General features: G+C 42.5%; 1 protein-coding gene across 1 annotated transcript in view; it reads right to left on the bottom strand.

Annotated features, from left to right (window-relative positions):
- Positions 1 to 595: 595 nt before the first annotated feature.
- Positions 596 to 22,379, bottom strand: part of PSMC3IP (PSMC3 interacting protein) — a 33,603-nt gene continuing 11,819 nt past the window's right edge. The window contains exons 2-8 of the mRNA XM_078645371.1: positions 16,790 to 16,890; positions 12,109 to 12,198; positions 10,594 to 10,705; positions 9,520 to 9,665; positions 4,798 to 4,851; positions 4,544 to 4,603; positions 596 to 1,378 (exon numbers count right to left, since the gene is read on the bottom strand). Of these exons, the coding sequence (XP_078501497.1) occupies positions 1,322 to 1,378; positions 4,544 to 4,603; positions 4,798 to 4,851; positions 9,520 to 9,665; positions 10,594 to 10,705; positions 12,109 to 12,198; positions 16,790 to 16,890 (620 nt within the window). The 3' untranslated portion in view covers positions 596 to 1,321. The remainder of the gene's footprint in view (positions 1,379 to 4,543; positions 4,604 to 4,797; positions 4,852 to 9,519; positions 9,666 to 10,593; positions 10,706 to 12,108; positions 12,199 to 16,789; positions 16,891 to 22,379) is intronic.

Genomic DNA, 22,379 nt, shown 5'->3' with positions numbered 1-22,379 from the left:
TTCCCTAGTCATTAACAGGAATAGGACTTAGGGCTAGACTCATCCACGAGGACAAAATTGAACATCTTACATCCTAGGGCTAAAAAGATGGTACCAATTGCAGTATAAGGACAACCTACTTCTGCAACTGGACCAACATGACAAGGGTGTGAGTGGGGGGCCACTACCTGTTCCTTCTGGGACTGTGGAAAGGGTGATACAAGTATCAATTTGTACATGATCATTAACACTTATATTTTCAATATCGTCAAAAAACCGCAGGGATCAAAGCGCCCATCATTGCATGGTGCAGACTAATCAGAATATCGAAAATAAGGGAGACTGCAGTTCAACAATACAGACGCTGCTGTTCTAGATTCTTCGGTCTCCTGGTCAGTTCAGCTGCAGGGATATTTTTCCGACGCTGCTCTCCACAAAAATTCTCCAGGCAGCTGCCTTGTTAGTGAGATGTTTTATTCTGTTTTCTGAAAACAAATTCCCAAAGCAGGAGTTTACTTTGAGAAAACTAAAAAGCAATCTAATGTGAAGGAGTCTAAACATTCAATTTAGGGGTAAAGGGCCATTTTAAAATGGTTTTAGAAACACCGGTACACCCTTCCATGAATAAATAAAACTTTATTTACAATACGGTACATCGACTTTTCAAGTCAGATAAGCTATATACATATTATCAGCACCACATAAGCTCAAATGTTGAACTGAATAATCAACTTTGCCCAATCAGTAGACATTTCCTAGAATCTTTACTCCCTCTGTGTGGGCGACAAAGACGGTGAAAAAGTAGGCATGCTGGTAGCATAAAGGCAGGCCAAACATAACAAGAACTGGCATAAAGGCTGCATTTCTGCTCATCTCAAATCCGTAACCAATAAGCAAATATGTTACTTTTCATTGCCTCTCATCTCCAACAAGGTTACTATCTTACTGCGTGAAGATTCCATTAAACATTCATCATGCCAAACTAAAAAGGCTTTTCCATGTTTTACAGCTTTAACTTGCTCACTGTTTCCCTGCTCACTGTTTCCCTGCTCACTTCAGTCAGATGCTATACCATTTTAGCAGTGTTTACTGGCCCGCTCAGGTATCCAAACATTAGGGAAGCTCTGACACGCGTATCCAGATTACAGTCGAACAACAGCTGCCCAGCTCAACCAAGAAACAAAACTCTAAGAATGTTAGGAAAAAAAGCAACACTTTTGATTGTCTCTGTAGAGGAACACATTAAGCGTTCAAAAGGCGATTTCGGAAACAAGGCACCGTTGAAAAGGCCAAATACATCAGTTCCAATCCTGGTGTTCACTGCCTTCTTTTTGGGCCACCCTCACGCGTCTGGTATGGTGACTTTGAGGTCCTCATCTGTTTCTACTCCAACTTCCTCCTGCAAAATAGCAACGCAGCGGTTAGGGGAGACGCACCTGGATTACCTTGAAACGCGTGCTTGTCTTCTGGGCTTTGTCCAACCAGTAGGTAAGGTTGTAGGCGGGATTGGTGTTAGAGCAGTCTGTGTGTAATAGGAAGGACTGAAGTGTTAGGGTGAGAGTTTAAGGTGTGGTCAAGGGGCATAAGAGGAACAGTTTATTTACCTCAATTTAAATAGTTACACCACCACATTATTTCTAGGGACTTCTTCAGGTGTAGTGGTAGTCTCCATGGTGAGAATTGGCCCAGTCTGCCCGCTTTAAAATTTCCATTCTTGGTGTTAGCTTAACAGCGCTATGTTCCCTCATCCCCCCCCGAAATCAACATATTACATGAAACGTGTTCTACAAACCCCAAGCTAAAATAAATGTACTTTCACTCCCATGTGACCAGTCATAATACAGTTATAGTATACCAGTTTGCTGTTTATACCACAATAAATCAAAACATTAAAGGACAGGAAATCCAGTACATATCATTTACACACCACCGAGACATTTACCCATCCAGCATAAGTCTTGCAAAGCTCTCACTACCGTCACCCTAGGTGCAGCTGGAATGCAGTGACACCCGGAAGTAAAAGCAGCAGGTCTGCTACTGGTTCAATCAAAACGTGATACAGGGCTACAACTGGGATGAAAAGTGGGGGTCTGCAAGAGAGGAGTGGCGTATGTAATTAAGGGTGCGGCCTAAACACAAACTACATTTCTCAGATTCTCATACTGTGGAACAGACTGGTATTTTGGTTGCACTGAGCTTTCAGTGCACCTAAATATAGATCATCTACTTGGCATGTACCTAAAACCTCTCCAGGATGTTTGGCTTTGTCAATGTTTGTTAGCGGTTTAAAATAAGGAACAATTATTTTGTCACAAATAATTAATTCTGAAAATGTTTCAAATCTGAACGTGAGACTGAATTCAATATCACTGATGCTTGTGAAAGGGGTATTGGTCTTCAGAGTGTCTCAATCATTCCTGTTATGTGTGCTCAATGTTAGACGTATACGCCCTTTTCTCTCACATCTCAATCTCTTACACCTCATCTCTTGCCTCTCCAGCACATTTCCACACTCTCCTGAATATACTGCCTTGCATCACCTTCACTTCACCACCTCCCCAATCACACAATGCACCCAGTACATCCTTCACACATATTTGCACCCGAAATCAGTCATTAGCAAAAGGACAGTCCCTTTAATTTTTGTATAGCATTACACGACAGGATGCGCTCTTCAATTTACAATAAATTATAAACCACTGCCATTTTTACAAGACTGGTTACTCTGAATGTGTTCTTGCTCACTAGTGTTTAATTTCAAAGTATAGCTTATGTATTTAGTCCACACAGCTACTAACACTTTCATGTGAATATCAAAAGATAAAGAATTCAAGCTCTTGGGGCTGGGGGAGGTAATAGTGGGACCATGTATTGTAAGGAATAGAATGCATGTTGCCATGGGTTAGAACGATACAGTGAATCGCCTCAGAGTTCAGTAACCTACTAATAGAATACTGCCTTGTGTCTCGTTCGTCTACATGGTGACGGAACTGTTGGCTGAACAGCAAAATCTGAATATATATGCCCAAGTGTCCTTTATTCACATTCAAAAACAATTAGAAAGCTTTCTTGGAGGCCCGGAATAATCATATTCCGCAAGCAAATTAAGATTGGTATGTCTGAGGCAATCTTAAAAAGAAAACAAATGTTTTGTAAACCTCCTGTAGACTAGACTGGAGGCATTCTGACCTTAACATGCAGAGCCGCTTTAAAAGTAAGTTTGTCTTTGGATAAATCCTGGGTTAAATCAGTTAAATAATAGAGCTTACCTTTTGTGGTTTCCACTGCACTTGGTACAGAGAAAGAATTTGCTCAAGTTGGCAGGGTTTTTAATTTAATATTTAAATCAGGCTATATTTGCTTAACTGCTTCTCTTTAGAATAGCACGCCCTTTTCTGACATTCACAACTGTTTTACTCAAGTGATATCCAGGCAACAATGACATGCTTTCGTTCTCTACATATTTGAGACTAACAAAATCCACGGTTTGTGAATTACTTGAGTGGTCTGAGAAATAAGAAACAGGACAAAAACATCTGGGGTTTGTTCGAAAAATGGAAAAAGATGCAACGCAAAAAAGAAGTCCGTTTTCCTAAACAGCAGTATTGACAAAAGGTGTGTTGTGCTAATTTCGCCACTCTTGTCCTTCTAAAGAAGTTGAGAGCCATTTCTTCCCTTTAAAGCAGTGGTAAATATTTCCCATTTCTGTTCCATCTGCACACTCACTGTAGTTGGGAACAAGAAGTTATAAAACCTGTAGTGAAACCAGAAAGCTTTCCAAATGGAAACTAGGCAAAATCTGATTTCTGAAATGTGTCATTAGTGTAGACTGTCTTGGGAATGCTTTTATTGAGATTTTGAATAATAGTAAATATAAAGTTGGAAGATAGATATTACAACATTCATAGTTAGTTATTCTGAAAATAGGTGATGACTCCAGCAGGAAACTCACCTAAGGCATGATAAAATGAATGTAGTAGACATTGGGTATCAAGGAAGGCTATACATTTTAGTAGAGTACTTGGAAATCAGAATTCAGGCGTATGTGACGCTTACCTCCCAAAGCTTTACTTTAGCTGCTTAAACACTAGGTAGGGCGGGGAATGCAGCCTCTTTTTTCAAATGTCCTAGCATCCTGCACTTCCACACTGGTGCATATTTGAAACGTTGTAAAGTCTATTTGAGAGATGAATTTCAGATAAATTTGGCACGTGGAATGGCTGCAGTATTTCGCTCCAGGGTCACAAGACACTTGGGGAACCCTGGTTATTTGCTTCTGTCACCAAGATTCTCTGATCCATTTCCCCAGATGAAAAATCTGTAGCAATAATTGGACATTTTTAAGTGAAACTGTAAATGTTCAGACTATCTTCTGGTTTCTCAGGTTTACAAAGACCTATGTCATGCTACCTTTGTACTGCCTCAAAGCTTTTCGCAAATTTCTCATAGGCTAAAATGATTGTGATCTAGTAGCTTTTCGTTTGGGCAATACAGTCTAGTCGGTTCTAAGCTTAACATAAAAAACACAATAAAATTATGAAGGTATATTAAGATGGTTACTCACAAAAAACTGCTTCTTGCTTTTGGGATATCCTTCAAGTATTGCATCAAATAAATCGGTGGCCTAAAACAAAGTTTACAGTTAAATATCGCCCAATTTATTAGTGAAATATTAACCTATATTGGCAAAGTATGATCTAAGAGTATGTACAGGACATAATAACCTCAGACTTTAAATCACCCATTTCACTATTTATAATGAATGATAGGAGTTCATACCAGGTTTAGAACTGCGGTAACATAAAATAAAGCAATTACCATCCTTTTTCTTTTCCTCCATTCCTTGCAATATTGCTTTTTCTCACTGTACACCTAGAAGAAATAGAAACACCACATCATCAATACCTCTTAATGGACTAAAATACCAGTGGACTTTGCAAAACATGCTGTATCTGGAATGTCCACAGCTGGAAGTTAAATGAGGGATGGCAAAGTAGCATTTGAGTTCTAGAGGCAGCTTAAGTCCTGGGTGGTCCCCTTGAGCGATGTACCGGTCTCAACAGTGAACTCTTATTTGGTCACTCCACAGGAAGGGGCGGGGGAGGGGGGGGGGGGAGGGGGGGGCGGGTGGCTTCTATTTACAATTAGTTGACTTGGCCCATAAAGTTACCCATATGCAACAAAGCTGAAGACAAAACTACCTCTGGAAGAATGAGAATTTCGAGAAGCCCCTAGATCTCAGGGCTGGCTGCCCAGAGGTCTTCTATACAGAACACTCTCTCGGTCTGAAGAGCTTCTGGTAAGAGGTCAGACCTATCACCATTTCGAGTAAATCGTCATGCTGCAAAATGGTGTACATTAATCTGTGAAGCATGGAGATGACTTGGCCTTGTTTGAAAATATGCCAAATAAATTAAAGTGGCACTGGACTTGTTTATAGGACATTTCACATTCCCACTGTAGCCCCTCCGACACCGCCAGCTCATAGTCTTGCGTATGCTACAATATCCGGGTTCACCTCAGCATTTTTAGGGATGGAGGGTCTCCTTAAATGGAGGTTTGTTCACTTCGCTTGGTGGAGGAGTTGGTTAGTTAATTAGTTTGGCTAAGGCATCCAGGAAAAAGTCAGAGAAAGTGGATATTATGGCAGAATCTGTTATTTCCTGTGTCACACTACTTTCAGTATCGGCTGACAGTGGGATAATAGCTCTAGCGGACTGCTAGTAACCAGAGGTAAATAATGAAAAGAAAATAGTCTGATTTACCTCTTACACGAGCACTGAAAGTGACAAGTTGAATTACAGATTTAATTTCCTACAATTTAAGTGCAAAGGCCTGCTTGTATCAAAACTGGTCGTTAGGCACATCTTGGTCAGCTGATACCTTTCCTCCAAGTGTCTTTTTCTGAGCCCCACCCTTTCTAGTCCTATCCAACCCATTGTACTGGATGCTGCATTCCAACTCACGGGGAAGGGATGAGCGGGTTCATCCACCGACTGATTATTAACAATAAATTCTCTAGGCCTGGCGACTTGTACACTCTCCACAAATACTGGTGGAGGAATACGAAAAATGAGGAGTCTGCGATAGAAGCCAACTCCTTCAGCATGAAGAAAGGAGGCTGAGAGGAACCTTCTGAGGAATAAAAAAATAAATAAAATAAAAGTCCCACTCCTCCTGTAGAACTGAAATGTATTGTGACGGATGAAACTCAGCACCGAGGGAGAAGTCAAAGTTTCAAAGATTGCAGTTTGTTTGAATAATCTGAAGTTCAACTTCCAGTATCAATCACAAGAAAACTCCAGTGGTACTGGTGTCAGCACTGGTCTTCCATTCGCTTCATCCTTGGTCTTATGTATTTTATGCATCAGCATGTAACACATTGAGAGATGGCGTCTGGATGCTCCAGGCTCTACTAAAGCAGCTGGAACATTCGTAATCACAAGTGGATTTGGGTAAGTTTGTACCTCGCTTCATGCTTGATCACATGACCCACGGTGAGAGGTGGATACCTGAATGTCCCTGTTAAAGATCCCATTGGAAATTATTTGTATATGCGTCGAAACATTCCCATGTTGACTACAACTGAACCGCACTCCGTTGAATTTGTCTTATAACTTGGAGTCCTGGCTTCTTTAACTAAGTGGCCATTAAGTCAACATCATCTGTTTCTGTAGACATTCATGCTTCCAGTTCATCTTTGTCACTAACCAGCATCACTGTGCCATTTTTTTGGAGCACTTACTTGCTGTATTGTTATACTGAATAACTGTCAATAGGTATTAAATAAAAGTATTAAATGTTTGAAGATTGCATGTGTGTTTTTGCCTAGGCTTAGTGCTTTTCGGAGGAAACCATTGCTCTTGTAAAAATAAGAACCCATAAGCATAGCTTAAAGACTTCAACGGGATGTGTGAAAGAGAAATGTAATTTGGTAAGTCACTTCAAAATTGAACATGGTCGCTAATACAGAGTTGGACTGGTGAGGGGTGGAACAACCAAACAGAGGAAACCCCCAAGAAGAGAGCAGCATTAGTTAACCTCTGCATCTTGCCAGTAGGACAAAACTACACGGCTAAGACAATTTGTGGCTCTGGCAGTGATGGAGTACACTGGAGGAAGATCGCAAGAAATGATTACTGTTATGTGTTTCTCAAACGGGTTTCCGTCCTCAGTACGCAGCGGAAACAGCTCTGTTGGCGGGGACGGAGGAGGCGAGGAGGCTGCTGGACCAAGGAGGAACGGCTGCCATCATCCTTCTGGACCTAAGTGCAGCGTTCGACACGGTCAATCATGCCATCTTGGCCGACCGACTTAAAAGTATGGGAGTGTCGGGCGCGGCACTGACTTGGCTCCTATCCTTCCTCAGCGACCGTTACTTTCAGGTCTTTGAGGGGAATGTGGTGTCCTCCAGGCTACCTCTTAGCTGTGGGATTCCACAGGGCTCCGCCCTGAGCCCCTATCTATAGGAGTCCTTTGACAGGGATTGTCCATCCATTCGGCATCAAGATCATCACCTATGCAGACGACACTCAGCTAGTGGTATCTTTAAATCACGCTGAGGGGACATCTGGCACCCTAGGTCTTTGCCTAGAGGCGGTGGCCGAGTGGATGGAACTTTCATGCCTCAGACTCAACGGGGACAAGGCAGAAACCATGCTGTTGGGTAATCCATCGTCCTCTGTCCCCGCCTCCCTGTGGCCGGCTTGTTTAGGCCCCGCTCCACCCCCAAAGACACAGATAAAGAGCCTCGGCATATGGCTTGACAGCTCTCTCGATTTCACCTACCAGACAACCAAACTCTCAGCTTGTTGCTATGGACTGATGAGAATGCTGCGTAAAAGGCAACGAAGAATTATGGTTCAGGCCCTCATACTTTCTCGCGTGGATTACGGGAATGCCTTATATCTCGGAGTCCCCCAAGCTACGATCAACAAACTGCAAGTAACACAGAATTGTGCAGCCCGCCTGCTCTTTCAGACCCCGCGATTGCAATCGGCAAGACCAGCACTGAGGAAACTCCATTGGCTCCAGATTTCAGCCAGGATACAGTTTATGGCTATGTGTTTGGCCCACAAAGCCATCTGGAAGACTGGTCCGGCGATTATGCACTCTCTGGTCACCCCCAATCTCCCTCACATAACCCTGCGTTCCAGCTCTTTATGCCTGGCCACCACTAAGAAGATATGTAAAGCGAGATGGGGCGGACGCTCCTACTCGGTTAATGCCGCAAAGATTTGGAACTCTCTTCCCCATGCCCTCCGAGAGAACGATAACCTTCTGGAAGCTTTTAAAAACCCATCTGTTCGGGAAGCTTCCATAGCACCGTGGGTTGATCTTCCCTGCCATTCAATTAATCAGCGCTGGGAGGCCTCAGGGTAGCCATTCGCTAGAGAAATAGAACTTCAATTCAATTATTCACTGTACCCTCACCCTCTATGCACGCTGCCAGATAACATTACAGAAAATGTAAAGTAAGCTACTAATACTTCTGCAAGAAATGCAAGCAATATCCAAGTCACCTTGCTTCATCATTCCACACATTTGCTGACCCAATTACCTATGGAAACTCTCAAAATACATATCCAAACCAATATTATCTGTTTTTGTACAGCAGACAGACAACATTTCTTGGAGCATCTCGCAGGTCTTAAGCAGAGGAGCTATGGATTGAGCGCTGCGCAAGGACTTGCAAGTTCACACGGATTCATTTCAATAGTTTCAAAGTAAAATGATGGCCATGAGGTTGCAAAAAGTTGTTTCTAGTTAAGTGGTCTAACAGATTGGATATACCGGGTAATCTAAAATACTGCTCCCCAGCTGGACCACAAAATTAGTGTGTGAGGAGTTACAAATTCAATAACTATGATTGCATTTTTACACTTCTTGTAGAGCTTCTGATTTAGGGGATTACAAAACTGGCAATACCAAAGATCTGAACGGAGAGTACCTCTTACTTCAGTGTGCACAGGGTTGGAAGGACCGTTCAAGTAATTTTGGTTTGGAAAGGAGACCACGGGATCTAATATCGGCTTCTCCAGTAGAAGAACCCATATCCAACATACATGGCACATCATTCGGGGAAGCCACAATTCAAACTGGGCTTGGAATATGTGGTCCCTATTGACAACCACCAGAACCACCCTGCAGAAATGAAAGTCACCTCTCCACTCAGATCTATCATGTGAACGAAATTGCTGCATAAAACTCCAACGGCTAAATATGATTTCATGGTTTACTTTACAGGGTATTTATTGTGGCAACTTCTTAGTTTTATTCCATTTGAGTCATTTAACTATAAATCGTGAAAACTAAATGCAAAGAGACAAAAACCATATTAAACTCAAAATAAAAAATAAAACATTTGCAATACTCATCGGAACAGACATTTCATTCGGCCCATTATGCTCCCCCCACTTCTAAACATATATGTGATGTGTACACATATATACTCATGTGCGCCCACAAATCTTTGTTAGAAGTCACTGGAGCAGATGCACAGACTTCCCTGCCCATACTTGTATGTTTACACTTGAATACCTTTTCTTTCTCTGCAGGAGTCACATGATTAGTGGCAGACTTAATTTTCTTCAGTTTCTCTGTGTGGATGGCACACTCCTTTTTCAAGTCGTCAATTTCTTTAACCATGGCTTCTGTGGTCATCGAGCTGTTCAGATCTTTTATTTCTAGGATAAACCATTGGAAAAGAAAGATCAATGCGTAACTGAATAAGTATTAAGAATAAAAGCAAACACTTCAATGAGGCAAACAAAGCTGGATAACTGTCCAGTGACATCACATCGAAGAACCGGACTGCAATGAAACATCTGAGCCCTCTGAAATAAGAAAAAATAATGCAGAGTATGCTGGGAGCTTCATGGCATAAGAAGATCACTTAACATGTTTAGAGTTCCGACACCTAAAATACATGCACAAATAAAGTAAGAAAACTGGTATATTTCAAGTAGGTAGACATGGGTTCTACTTCGTAATTAAGGTAGACAGATGGGAAGGGTTAGGGAACCGAGCGGACTGTTAAATGAAGAATTGTAGATATTCAAGTTATTACTCAATATGGAATTAGATTTACTGGAAGGTGGCTGTAGTAAATGAATGACGCCTGGTCCATGTAGATTCAGCAGGTTGATTTATTAAGATAGATGTCATCATCAAGAGCCCCACCAGGAGCAGCCTTCCTGCTGCTCAGCCCATCCTCCAACTGGCTCCCTCATTCATCCAACATTCCGCCACCACACACACACACTGGCTGAGCAGCAGGTATAACAGTGGCCATCGTTAAGGCAAATAAAAGAAGACAGCTCAACTTAAAGGAGGTAAACTAAAACAGGGCTATGTGAGTTGCAGTGAAGAGAACAATGGTCCTCAATTAATGGCTGGGAGGATGGTGTATGTATGACTGAGAATGTGCGTGTGCACATCTGTTTCTGCACGTGCCTGTATGCTCATCACTGGGTGCAAAGGTGGAGTGGAACAAAGCTACACACATAGCAAAGCAGATATTCTCATAGTTAAGGGAAGGACTGACCCATGTCACTTGCCTTGGTGTTCCTCCAAGTAAACAGAGCACGGAGGATCTAAGGCCAAGTTTCATACCTATTTCCATTTGTTTGCAACTCTGCTGTGCCGTCTGCACCTTTGACGACAGCTCTGCAATCTGACTGTCTAGGCTCTTGATTTCAGAGTCACTCACGCAGGGAAATTGAGCCTGAAAAAACGAGATACATGCAATGAAATACAATCTCTACCAGCCCAACAGCACACACTCAAAAATGTGGTAAACCCTCATTTCTAAAGGGAAAACCCACCCACAATCACGACTCTCAACAAATACTGAAACATACTTCACTGCAAAACTGACTGCTGTTCAACACTGGAGAGGAAGCAGGTGACAAAAGGACCATTGTACAGTTAATATAATGATTAATGAAGAAAGTATGGTTTCAGACACCAACGTTAACAGATGCCCTATGGCGAGGCACGGTGGGATACAACAAGCAACACTTGCAGAGTAGATTTGCCTTGGAGTTAAACCAGCCTGGTTGGACAGTTCGACTGTCCAGATAATGTGGGTTTAAAGCCGTCTACACTTGGAAGAAGGGAATATCTCTTGCACGTGAATCAGGCAGACACTTTCATGATAACAAAGCTACATAGGCATCTAATAATCATTCAGGCTTGACACGCTCCGATGAAAGAATATTCTATAGATGTTGCTACTGGCAATAAAAGGTTTAAGGCGGCCTTATGAAGGGACTTAAATATTGCATCCCAAAGAAGAGCTTTGTGTAACCAAAAAATTAAGTCCCCTCATGATTACTATTGTGAGCCATAGGTATTTAAAGCACCTCCGTATTGATCTCTCCCAGGGAGAAAGAACAGGAAAGCATACATCTTAGTTAATTGTACTGTGGTGTTCAAATTGTTTAAATGTATTTATATACTATTGAATGGATTTGTATCTATAATACACTTTTTTTTAAATAAAACTTAAACTAAATAAATCACCCAAAAAATAAAAATAAAAAATAAAATATGCTTGGAAAATGTGGGTACTAGCCCCAAGAGTTGAGCGACTTGTAGAATAAGCCTAGCTAAGCAACCGTAGACTCAATTGCACTTCGAATGATGTGCAGCAAGTTACTGTGTGTACACTTAATACATAGAAAAGACAGTAACAACAACTGGGGCAACTTGGAAAGAAAGACCACGTCTATTATTTTTTATTCACTTATTCCGATGGACTTTGTTATTTCAAAACAAAGAGGGTTTAACACTCCTACGGAAAACCACTTACTCCTCCAAGTGCCCATCTCTCAGCCAACCGGACTTTACAAACCTGGTCTCTTTCATTAAACCAAACAAATAAGACACCCAGGGGATGATTGCCTAATAAAGTACTAGGGGTATATATAGCAAGTTGACTGCAGCAATGTATATAGGCATCCAAACTTAAGGCTGCTTCAAGATTTGACTATGTTAACCCAAGTTCAAGTGCATTTGCAATGCAGCCAGTTACCACTGAAGCTATGCTGGGCAGTCATATCCTAACATTATGCCTGGTGTTTACTAAACGTTTGATGAAGAAATGCTGGCGAAGGCCATACTAACCTGATCTGCAAAATAGATTTTTTGCTTGCCGTACAACTTCTCCTTGACTTTCCCTTGCTGAGCCAACTGCTCCATTGCTTTAACCACTGCCTAAGGAAAAACAATGCATTGGTTAGCTAGTGTTACATCAAAGAGCTTCCAACAAATCATATCAAATGAAAACGATGCATTAGTACCTTGTTTAGGTATTTTAAATAGAAGTATGGTTATGCAACTCGATTGCCGGTTACATTTGTTTGTTTTAGCTTACTTTGTACAAAGCTGAAAAATTTGACCCAAAATATTAGCTTGTTTAGCATGTAAAATAATAATGATAATATATAAACTTAAAAACCTCCCAAAAAAACACATATGAAAAATGTATATAACAGGACTGGGGGGAATATTCGAACGCCATGGAGAATGTGCTCCGAAGCAAATGTTAAACTTTTGAGACCTTACATATAACAATATTAAGAAAAGGCAAAGCAATGGAGACTGTGGCAATTCGAAAACATACAACACACATCTTTATTTATTCTCAGGGGTTTTTATTATTTCGAAATAATACTTGAAAATGAAAGGCTTTGTACGAAAGGAAACCAAACAGTCCAACATTTAACATATTGTTTTAATAAACATTATCCTGCTAAATGTACCCACACTCATACTTCATTGGCAAGGTTTCCTACGGTCTAGTAAAGCCTCTCAATTCCTTGCCGTAAGTCGCCAGAACCTGGAAACAAACAAGCAAAAACACATACAAACTTTCCTGTTACAATCCAAATCCTAACAAGTGAATTTGCAAAGAGAACAATGGAAGTAATGAACTGGTAATGACTACACAGATAATATAATACATATTACCAGTGACAGCACCAATGACATCATTAACGCCATCATCCACAACTTCACATGTTCTCGCATCAGTTTATGGACAGTGGAAATATGGTCTGTTATTGATCTGCAAGGGTGCCTTCATGGCGACAGTGGTAGTGCGATCTGAACTACTGCAGATAGCGTGTACAAGGAAGGGTATGCGAGTGAAGCAGCAGTACATTCTTAGCAAGAACAAATGTTGCTGAGAGGAACTCTAGTGTATTTAATATACAGAAATACCCAAACTCAATGCAAGTAAAACTGCAGCAGCCTTTCTCCTCTACAATGAAATCTGGCAATTGAAGACAAAACTTCTTACAGTCTGTAACAATAGGTCTGGTGAATACAAGAGCTTCTCACAGTCTTCACCCAATTAAGGAATTCCAAGGTCCATCGTGTGGCAGGACTGAGGTGTACTGAGGGAAGAGGTGTGGCGCAGTGGCCAGGTCACCTGACTTCGGACCACAGTGTTCACAGTTCGATCCAAGGTGCCGGCAGCAGGTTAGTCCAGCACCATGTAACTCTGGGCAATAGATCGCTTAATCTTCCCGATGGCCCAAAGTGCCTTGACACCCTTGGGTAATTGAGCGCTTCACAAATACTGGATTTAATTTCATTTTCAGATAAACAAGTAAATCATGCAAAACAGCTCTCCTGAAGTCATTTTAAACCTTATCATAACTGCCAGCCACTACTTGGGCAAATGTACGCAGAATAGACCAAGTGGCCACCCAACCAATGTCAGCCACTGGAACACCCCTGGTGAGAGCAGCGGAAGCGCCTTGTAGAATGATCCAGGTAATTGGGCATGGGTGCCCCCTGCAGAGTCTCTTAGCCAAGGCATAATAGAGCTTAAAGTGACCCTATGTGGGATAATACTCGTGGTCATGGTTTAGCTTTTCTTGGAACCAGTGACTTTACGAAGAGTCGATAATCTATTTTTTTCTGATCTCATTTGAAGAGCATAGTGGGAAATGCATCGCCTACAGTCCATCCCATACAGCTTTTCCCTTTCCATGAGAGGATAACCTGGGTTGGGAGGGAGAGAAGGAAAGGTAGCAGAATGACCCATTTTGACGGCAGACTTGGCAAGATGGACGGACAAGTGTATAAAATTAGCTTGGCTGGATAAAAGATTGCAAACGGCAGGTACACCAGCAAGGCCTAAAACTCGCAAACCCCAGCAGCTAAAATAAGAGCACCATGAAAACGGTTTTGAGCATCAGAAGCATCGGTTTGAATACCATGGTGCTCCCAAGAGAAATGTAAAAGAACAAAAATGCAAGTCCCACTTCAGAACAGCCAAAATGCGTGAATGGAACAACACGTCCACAGGATCCTCACCACTAAATGTAAATTTCAATAAAGAAAGCTGGTCATGGCAAGATCATGTCTTTGACATCAGGGTAGAGTCCCATTCGTATTCCTCTAGAAACGGGCATCTGGCTTCACATTCAGAGTGACCATCAAATGGGCAGTGTGTGGGAAAATGCCCCACTACAGAGCCAACTACCAACAAGGAACCAATGCCGTCCTTTCGGTCGATCTAATGGACAGTGGTAGTAATGTCCAATAAAGCCTGCTCAACACATTCCGAGAAGGGAAAATAATACTTCAGGGGAAATCAAGTCTGCTCTAACGGATATGCCCTTCATCAGTGAGAGGCTTCTTAGAGCAATAGAGTCCACACAGAAGTAGTTTAAAAAAAAAAAAAAAACGTACAACAATATGTGTTGTGCTCAACATCCCGTCAGAACCCACAAAAACGGTACCACTCCTTTCGTTGTAGAGAGGGACCTAAAGCTCAGCAACAGCAGCAGCAGCTCCATTCTTCACCTACATCAACAGTCTTCTGCTGGATTTCATATCAAAATCATTTTAGTTCATTTTTCCTCGAACCATCCGCTTCCGAGCCAGAGGCCATTTGGCCTCCTGCCCCATGGTGACCATTAGTTGCATGGAGGTACAGGTGGCCGAGGGTGGAAAATTGTGGTCAGGCCCTTGAATAATATATCTTTATATAGATAGGTCATGAGGAATCAGACAAAAACATCTTTCATCGACATCATCAACAGGGTATGAACCCCAAGACTTTAAAAAGGTGATATTTTACATAATCTGCTGTCATAGGAGATGTGGAAAAATTCAGAACGCACCAAAGAAGAGCTCAGGTCCCACATCAGTAAGGAGCAGAAAATAAGAACAACAACCAGTGCAGCAAGTATCACCGTATCTAGACCAACGTTGTAACATTGGAAACACTATAATAGCTGTGCAGCAACACCTGGAAGTGTGGATAACTATTGCAGCAGGAAAATGTTTTCCAGACCGGCTGGGACCTGGGGATAATCTGAAAGAAGAAAGTGGAACAGCATTCTTAAAACCCAGATTAATGTCTCCTAATCTCAACCCAATAGTGAGATCTTCAATCTATCCTCTTTATAAAATCTGGGAGATCTATAGAGGACCATGGTACTGTGGCCTTTAATCTCGATGCAATAAACCAGATGAATTGCATCTTTTCTTCACGATATGCTTTCAGTGAGGACATCTAGTTGTTTAATGATATGCAGGCTTTAGTTTCATGCAATGTCAGTGAGGACCTTTGCTCAGTGAAACTGCAGCATTTCCTCTTTATAACCCATGTAAGTAAGTCTGGGTGCTAGTGCAGAACATTACATCCTCTCTCGGATCATGAGGCGTATTTTGGAAGGCTCCGCGATTGCTTAGGCAATAGTATTTAAGTTTTAGATCATAAACAATACATCTTTTCAAATTAACGTTTCTTCCAGGAATTTATTTTATTTATAATGTTCGCTAATTATTGAACCGCACACGCATAAAGGCCCTGTAAGGTTTGTAAGGATATGCTTTATCAAGTTACCATAATTCACCTATGCGCCTGCCTCAGTGCACACTAGGCATGGCCTTGAGCTACTGCAAGTAGTGTGTACTGCGGGAGGGGGGTCCGAAAATTGTAACAAATACCGGCAATATGTCCAACAATCTTCCACGCAATATTTTGTGCCTCCAGTCTTACGTATAGCACTTACATGTACTTCATCTAACGCCTTAAGAGTGCAGCTTGACTCATCTAAGCCAATACCACTAACTAGTTCTTATGTGCTCAGGGTCCACAATAGAGCTGCGTTAAAGACCCCAATTTGCATCTCCCTTCGAACGCAAAAAGAGGCAAAACGAGTCAGAATTGTTCGAGTTCCTCATTCATACCTTAGCAGTCCACTTTGAACCATCTCATTTTCATCAGAGCCAAGAGTGATTGGAGTATGTTATGTTATAAACTGTTTTGTAACGCGCTCAATTACTACTGGAGTATCCTGGCGCGGTATACCGCTGGGGAACCCGTCCTGGCTTTCCCTGTGGGATGGTCCCTACTGGGAGTCCCCAAGGTGAAGCCAGGCATCCCCGGCGTTGATGGGGCCGTTGTGGAGATTAGGCAAGCTAATGCCCAGAGTTGCCGAGTGGGCCCCCTGGTTAGAGTAGGCACCGAGGCGAGAATTATCGAGTCCGCTGACCCTGGTCCACGACCCTGCCGTGTCGGGAATTGAACCCTGGTCCCGGGCCGACTCCTGCTTCCGGGTCTGCTGCCTCTAACCAGTGAGCCACACCACTCCACGTGGTTGGTCCATATCCATAAACGCACTATGAGCTAATAAAACCAATGGAATGAAATGCTGCCCAGGGTAATTACCAGTGGTGAAAGTTCATGCAAACATTTCCATCCATCAAAGGTAGCCCAAAGGCTCACATAATAAAAAAAAAAAACAAGAGCAATGTATGAAAGCAAGAGTCAGAGTCTTACAGTCTTTCCAAATCCATGTTCGCGTTGCAGATTTCCAAAAACATCTTGTGTGCTGTAAGGCCGGTTTTGGTCATTCAAATACTTCAGGATAACGGCAACAGCTGCATAATAAAATATAAAAAACAATACAAACAAATCACTACTAAATATTTGTTTGGTGAGAGGTTTCAGGTGTGCAACACTTATCTGCTCATCACAAATTATTCTTTCAATTTGATTCCCCTCCCTGAATTCCTAGGACAACACGATCGTCAAGTCCTTTAACCTACAGAGAAAGGGCGACTACTTGACCACCGTGTGATCTTCTCGTCGCAATAGTGCAAGGCTGCGCTTAAAGGCCAACCCCTCCAAGAACGAAAAGAAAAAAAGTTTTAGAAGTTTTATATTTAAAAAGCAAAAAAACAAACAAAAAAAACTCTCCTTTTATCCTGCCATTTTATCCTCAAACCAGGCAACTCAACATTTTAAATACGCAATGCCTTTAACAAACTGCAAAATGTTTATGTATCATTGTTGAGTAAGATCTACCAGCCACTTTACCTGCTAAGTTCCCCGTTTGTTTATCCACTCAGAAGGGACAGTCTAGCTTGCTGATATGCACAGCATTACACGCGGAGTGTTCAATCTCTCTAGTTGTCAATTCAAAATACTGTCCCCTCTTACTAGAGACGTTGTTTTTCATTTTCTGCTGCTTAAATGCTTGCAAAACAATTTGCCCTTTTACCCTTCTCGCCCATCTAAGCGCCCGTATTTCAACAGGCAAAACGTTTTTTTTGTTCCTGCCGAAAAACGTATAATAGAAAAATAATGGATTTACACACGCCGACTGTTTTTTTCCCAGTACTATAGACTGAGAGGATTTGCCTTCAGTTTTAGATATGATAATAACTAGTACTCGCTTCACACTTAATTTATGCAGTGGCTTTCACGAAAAATAAACAGGAAACAGTGTTTGTGTGTATATATATATATATATATATATATATATATATATATATATATATAATGACCTATTCTTAACGTTCAACTTTTTATATTAGGCAAATCCTTGGCAAGCAAGCAAAACATTTTTACAAATAAGAGGCGTTACACTTTCGAAACGTCACACCAAAACAAATCCAAGAAACGTGCAAAAGTTTAATGTACTAGCAGTATTTCGGAAACAGATTAAGCTGGTCCGTTTTAAAAGGTTCTTATTCCAAACACGGGGCAACACTGCCACCGTGTGACAGAAAGAAAACAGCGTTTGAGCCACTTTAATAACGGGTGTCAAAGCTATTGCAATACAAAGGAGAAAGGTGAGAGGATGAAAAACCCATAACGCATTTTATAAAGGCAAGGCGAGCCTCCAAATAAGCAGGAAACCAACTCTAAGAAGCCTCATTAAAAAGTTGGTTGATAATTACCGACTTAGGAACTATTATTTTATCCCAGTTAAATTCTGGCAGGTTAAACCTAAACAATTTAAAGGGAGAAAAATACCAGGGAAATCTCGGGACAGGTAAATATTGGCGCATCAACATCCACCTGCTATATACCCCCATTTTAGGGAGAAACTGTTCTCATAGATAACGTACCCCACATTTTTAGGTCAAGCCTAGCGCAGCGCGCATGCGATGCCCTAGGAGAGGGCCTCTTGGAATCGAAGCCGGTGCGTGTGGTGCTCACACGCTGTTGGGCTTTGCGTGCGTCTTCCTAAAAAGACAGCACGCAATTGGACAAATGCGGGTGCTTCTCCCAACTTTGTATCCGCCCGCGGCCTACGGCTTGTGAGCATCAGCGCCATCTGTTCCCAATCATCACGCCCGCGTCTCGCGCTAATGGTAAACAGATTAGAGAAGCGGCTTTCCTCGAGAAGCGGCTTTCCGCTCTCGTCATGCCTCATTAAGCACAGAGCGCACTAAAGAAATAAGTGCTTGTCAACAACTAAGCCAAAAAATATAAATAAGCACCTCGGGGTAAAGAAAACAAAGACATTCTAACTGACTGAGCTGAATGCAGCAAGATTGCTTCCATGAGATAAGCATGGATTATACCAGCGCAGGCCTGCTTCATGTCCTGCACTCGGAGGAGTTACACAAAATGTCGGAGCTCCCCCGAAAAATGTGCTGAGAGTCGCCTGCGAATTGCGCATGTCAGGCATACGACCGTGTGCCACATGTCTTCTTGCCTCATCTCAGCGCCACTCGCTGAAGAGACATAAGGACACGTTTTCTCAGCACCACTGTGTGTCAAGTGATATCTGGTTCAGTTGCACGGTTACCGGTTGAGGATCTGGTGTCGCACAATGGTAGACAACGTGAGCGAGAAACCGTGCAGAGAGCGGGTTTACAACTCATTGTGTTGAGGTGGGGTACAGCTGATGCTAATGGGGTTTTGCGACCTCCCACGGACATCACATTTAGCCCTGGAAGTCTCTTTGTTGTTTTTTTTTTTTTAAGGGTGGTTAGAGCAGCTCTCCTTGTACTCTTCCTCCCTCGGAAGCACTCTCATAGCTTGGAAGGTAATGAGCTAAAGGCGCTGCCCACTTTCCAGATCCCACCCATTCCTGGTTTCCGCTCCTCACGTGATGATATATATTATATTTATATATTCTTTAATTTTTATTCAGTTTTATATAGTGAGAACTTGACTCAAGGGTATTGGAGCGCTTTACATGAGCACCAAGATTTAGTTACATGTCCTAATGTAACTGGTTCTATATTGTAAAGCGCGCCAACACCTTCGGGTAAAGTTTGCGCTACATAAAAACAAAGAAATATTATACACTAGCAGCCGGTCCCGACGTTGTCCGGGTATGAATTGCTGCCGGCCAGTAGTATATGGTTTTGTAGGATTTCGTTTTGATAGCATTTCTTATCTGTGACAGGCCTGTGAAACTCTCCGATTCACAGTGCACTGCTGATGCACTTAAGAGTGCGCGTTCAGTAGTGTGTGAACTCTAGTTTCCCTACTTTATTTTTCCTTGCAATATTATAGCGCGAACTCAACAACATGGCATGAGCACAATTTACATTACAGAAGAACACATTCATTTGAGGTAGGCACGGGGAGACAAAGCGATTTGCCTAGAATCACAGGATGTTGAGCTGATGCCGAGATTCGAACGTAGCTCCCCAGCTCTAAAGTTCGCAATTCTAGAACTTGTGGCGGGAGGTGTGTCTAAAAGTGTATGTCGGTGCTGGTCATCAATGAGAGAGACCTGTGCATTTTTCAAATGGGTGGTGAAAAAATATGAGTATGTTGCTGGAGATGTGGGCCGCCGTGCCACCAATGTACTTACCAGGGGAGGGTAAACACCCATTATTCCGCAACTTTCTTTCCGCATACCATCACTCCGAATACTTTCATTACGAAAGTACCATGACTCTGCAATGCCATTATAACGCATGGCATTACATTTTATATGCTTTTACCATGCATACATTTACAACGAAATTCGTTGTAAATGCATGAATGGTAAAAGCATGTTTTTTTTAATGTTTGGATAAGGTAAGTATGGGTATAGGGGTATATGTTTTGGGGTACTGAGGTATATGTTTTGGGGTGTTTGGGTATTTTAAGGGTTCAGATATAGTTTTGGGTTATGGGGTACAGGGATAGTTTTAGGGTTCAGGGCTAGGTTTGAGTTTTGGGGTATAGGGGTATTTTTAGGGTTATGGGGTAGGTTTGGGTTTTGGGGTACAGGGGTATTTTTAGGGTTCAGGGCTAGGTTTGGGTTTGGGGTACAGGGGTATTTTAGGGTTCAGGGGTAGGTTTGGGTTTTGGGGTACAGGGTTATTTTTAGGGTTAAGGGCTAGGTTTGGGGGTACTGGGGTATTGTAAGGGTTCAGGGCTAAGTTTGGGTTTTGGGGTACAGGGGTATTTTAGGGTTCAGGGGTAGGTTGGGTTTTGGGGTACAGGGGTATTTTAGGGTTCAGGAGTGGTTTTGGGGTACAGTGGTATTTTTAGGGTTTAGGGACAGGTTTGGGTTTTGGGGTACAGGGTATATTTATAGGGTTAAGATGGGTTAGTGTTTAAGGGTGTTGGGGTATTTTAAGGAGTAAGGGTGGATTATGATTATGGGGTGCAGGGGTATTTACAGGGAGCAGGGTGGGATTCGCACACGATATGAGACATGGCATGAAGGGCGGAACGTACCACACGCCCCCAGCACACGCCCACAGGCCAACGCAGACATGCCCACAAGGGACTACTTTGCTGGCACGGTTCTTTTACCTTTTAAATGTATAGGGTGGGCATCTGCATAGCCTATGTCCTTCTGCTGCAACTGCCCTTTCCAACGCTGTATTGGGTGTTGTGATTGGTGCTGTGGTTCCTGAGATTACCCGCCTCAAAGGTTTGGGCTCTCTCTTTATTATATTAGTATAGATTACACAAGGACACATTCATTTTTTGGTAGGCACGGGGAGATTAAGTGATATACCCAGTTTCACAGGATGTTGAGCCAAGAGACTCAAACCTTGTTCCCAAGCACCAAATTTGGCAGTTGTTGCTGTTAGGCCGCACCGCTTTTGAAACTTAACAAGTATGGTTTCCAATTAGTGTGAACACTACACAGCTGGGCTCCAATTAAGCCCTCAAAAGGATACAATGTTGGCGCCAGATGAGTACGTTGTAGGGGCGGGTAGGTGTGGCTGTGTAGGCACAGCAGGAGATCCAAAGCCCCACTTCCAGGGTCACACCCCGTAAAAAGGCCACGCCCCGTCTCCCTGTACACTCACACAGTGGAAAAAATAATGTTGTAAGAATGTTTTACACATTCTTAAATTTTTACGGTCTGTATGTATACTGTATATAGTAGGCCTTAGGCTGGACAGGGCCCAGTGAAGAGAGGGCAGCCCGCAGGCTCTTATATCGAACGCCAAACTACACTCCCACGACCTAGGCGCTATAATGTGAGCGTGGCCTGGCTGTCAGAGTAAACCTGTTAAACATTCAGCACACTACGAAAGCAGTAATACATTCTCGGAATCAATGTTTACTTACTGACTGCATCAATCGCCGAGCACATTAAACGCACAAGTGACTTTCCTTCACCTAAAGAGCAATGTAGCTCAGTCATCAGCTTTCAAGCTGATCTCAAGTAGGCATATGTTAAAGCCTATGCACCTGCCAGCACAGCAGCACCACCAGTGGTGGAGACAGGAGACACCCAGACAATCTTCTGAGAAATTAGAATAGGAGGAAACCGCACGTAATCTGTAACCAGTACTTAAGTGTGTTTTGGGGTCCAAAGGTTTTTCTTAGTAGCCAACGACAGGCACTGGTAAATACCAAGGCTGCCTAATCTTGATTTCACTGTATGCCTCACTCTTCTACTACTTCAAAGCTGCTTAGCAGTAGATTCTTCCACTTTAATAAACTGAATGTAAGTGGACTTTTTATTACCTTTCCATGGATGCTTGCGAGGGGCCGGCGGTGGGTAATATTGCTGGACCTTGCCAGGGTCGCCTTTCTTCATTCAGTCTTTTGCAGGTGTCATGAGGTGTTTGGGGGGGGGGGGGGGGGGGGGGAGGGCTGAAAATGGATGGGGCATTGTAATATTGTCAAAAGCACTTGTTTGCGGCACAGTGCTAAATCAGACCAT

This window comes from Lissotriton helveticus, chromosome 5_1 (assembly GCF_964261635.1).
Source record: "Lissotriton helveticus chromosome 5_1, aLisHel1.1, whole genome shotgun sequence".
Classification (NCBI taxonomy): domain Eukaryota; kingdom Metazoa; phylum Chordata; class Amphibia; order Caudata; family Salamandridae; genus Lissotriton; species Lissotriton helveticus.
This window is presented reverse-complemented; position numbering and strand designations above follow the sequence as displayed.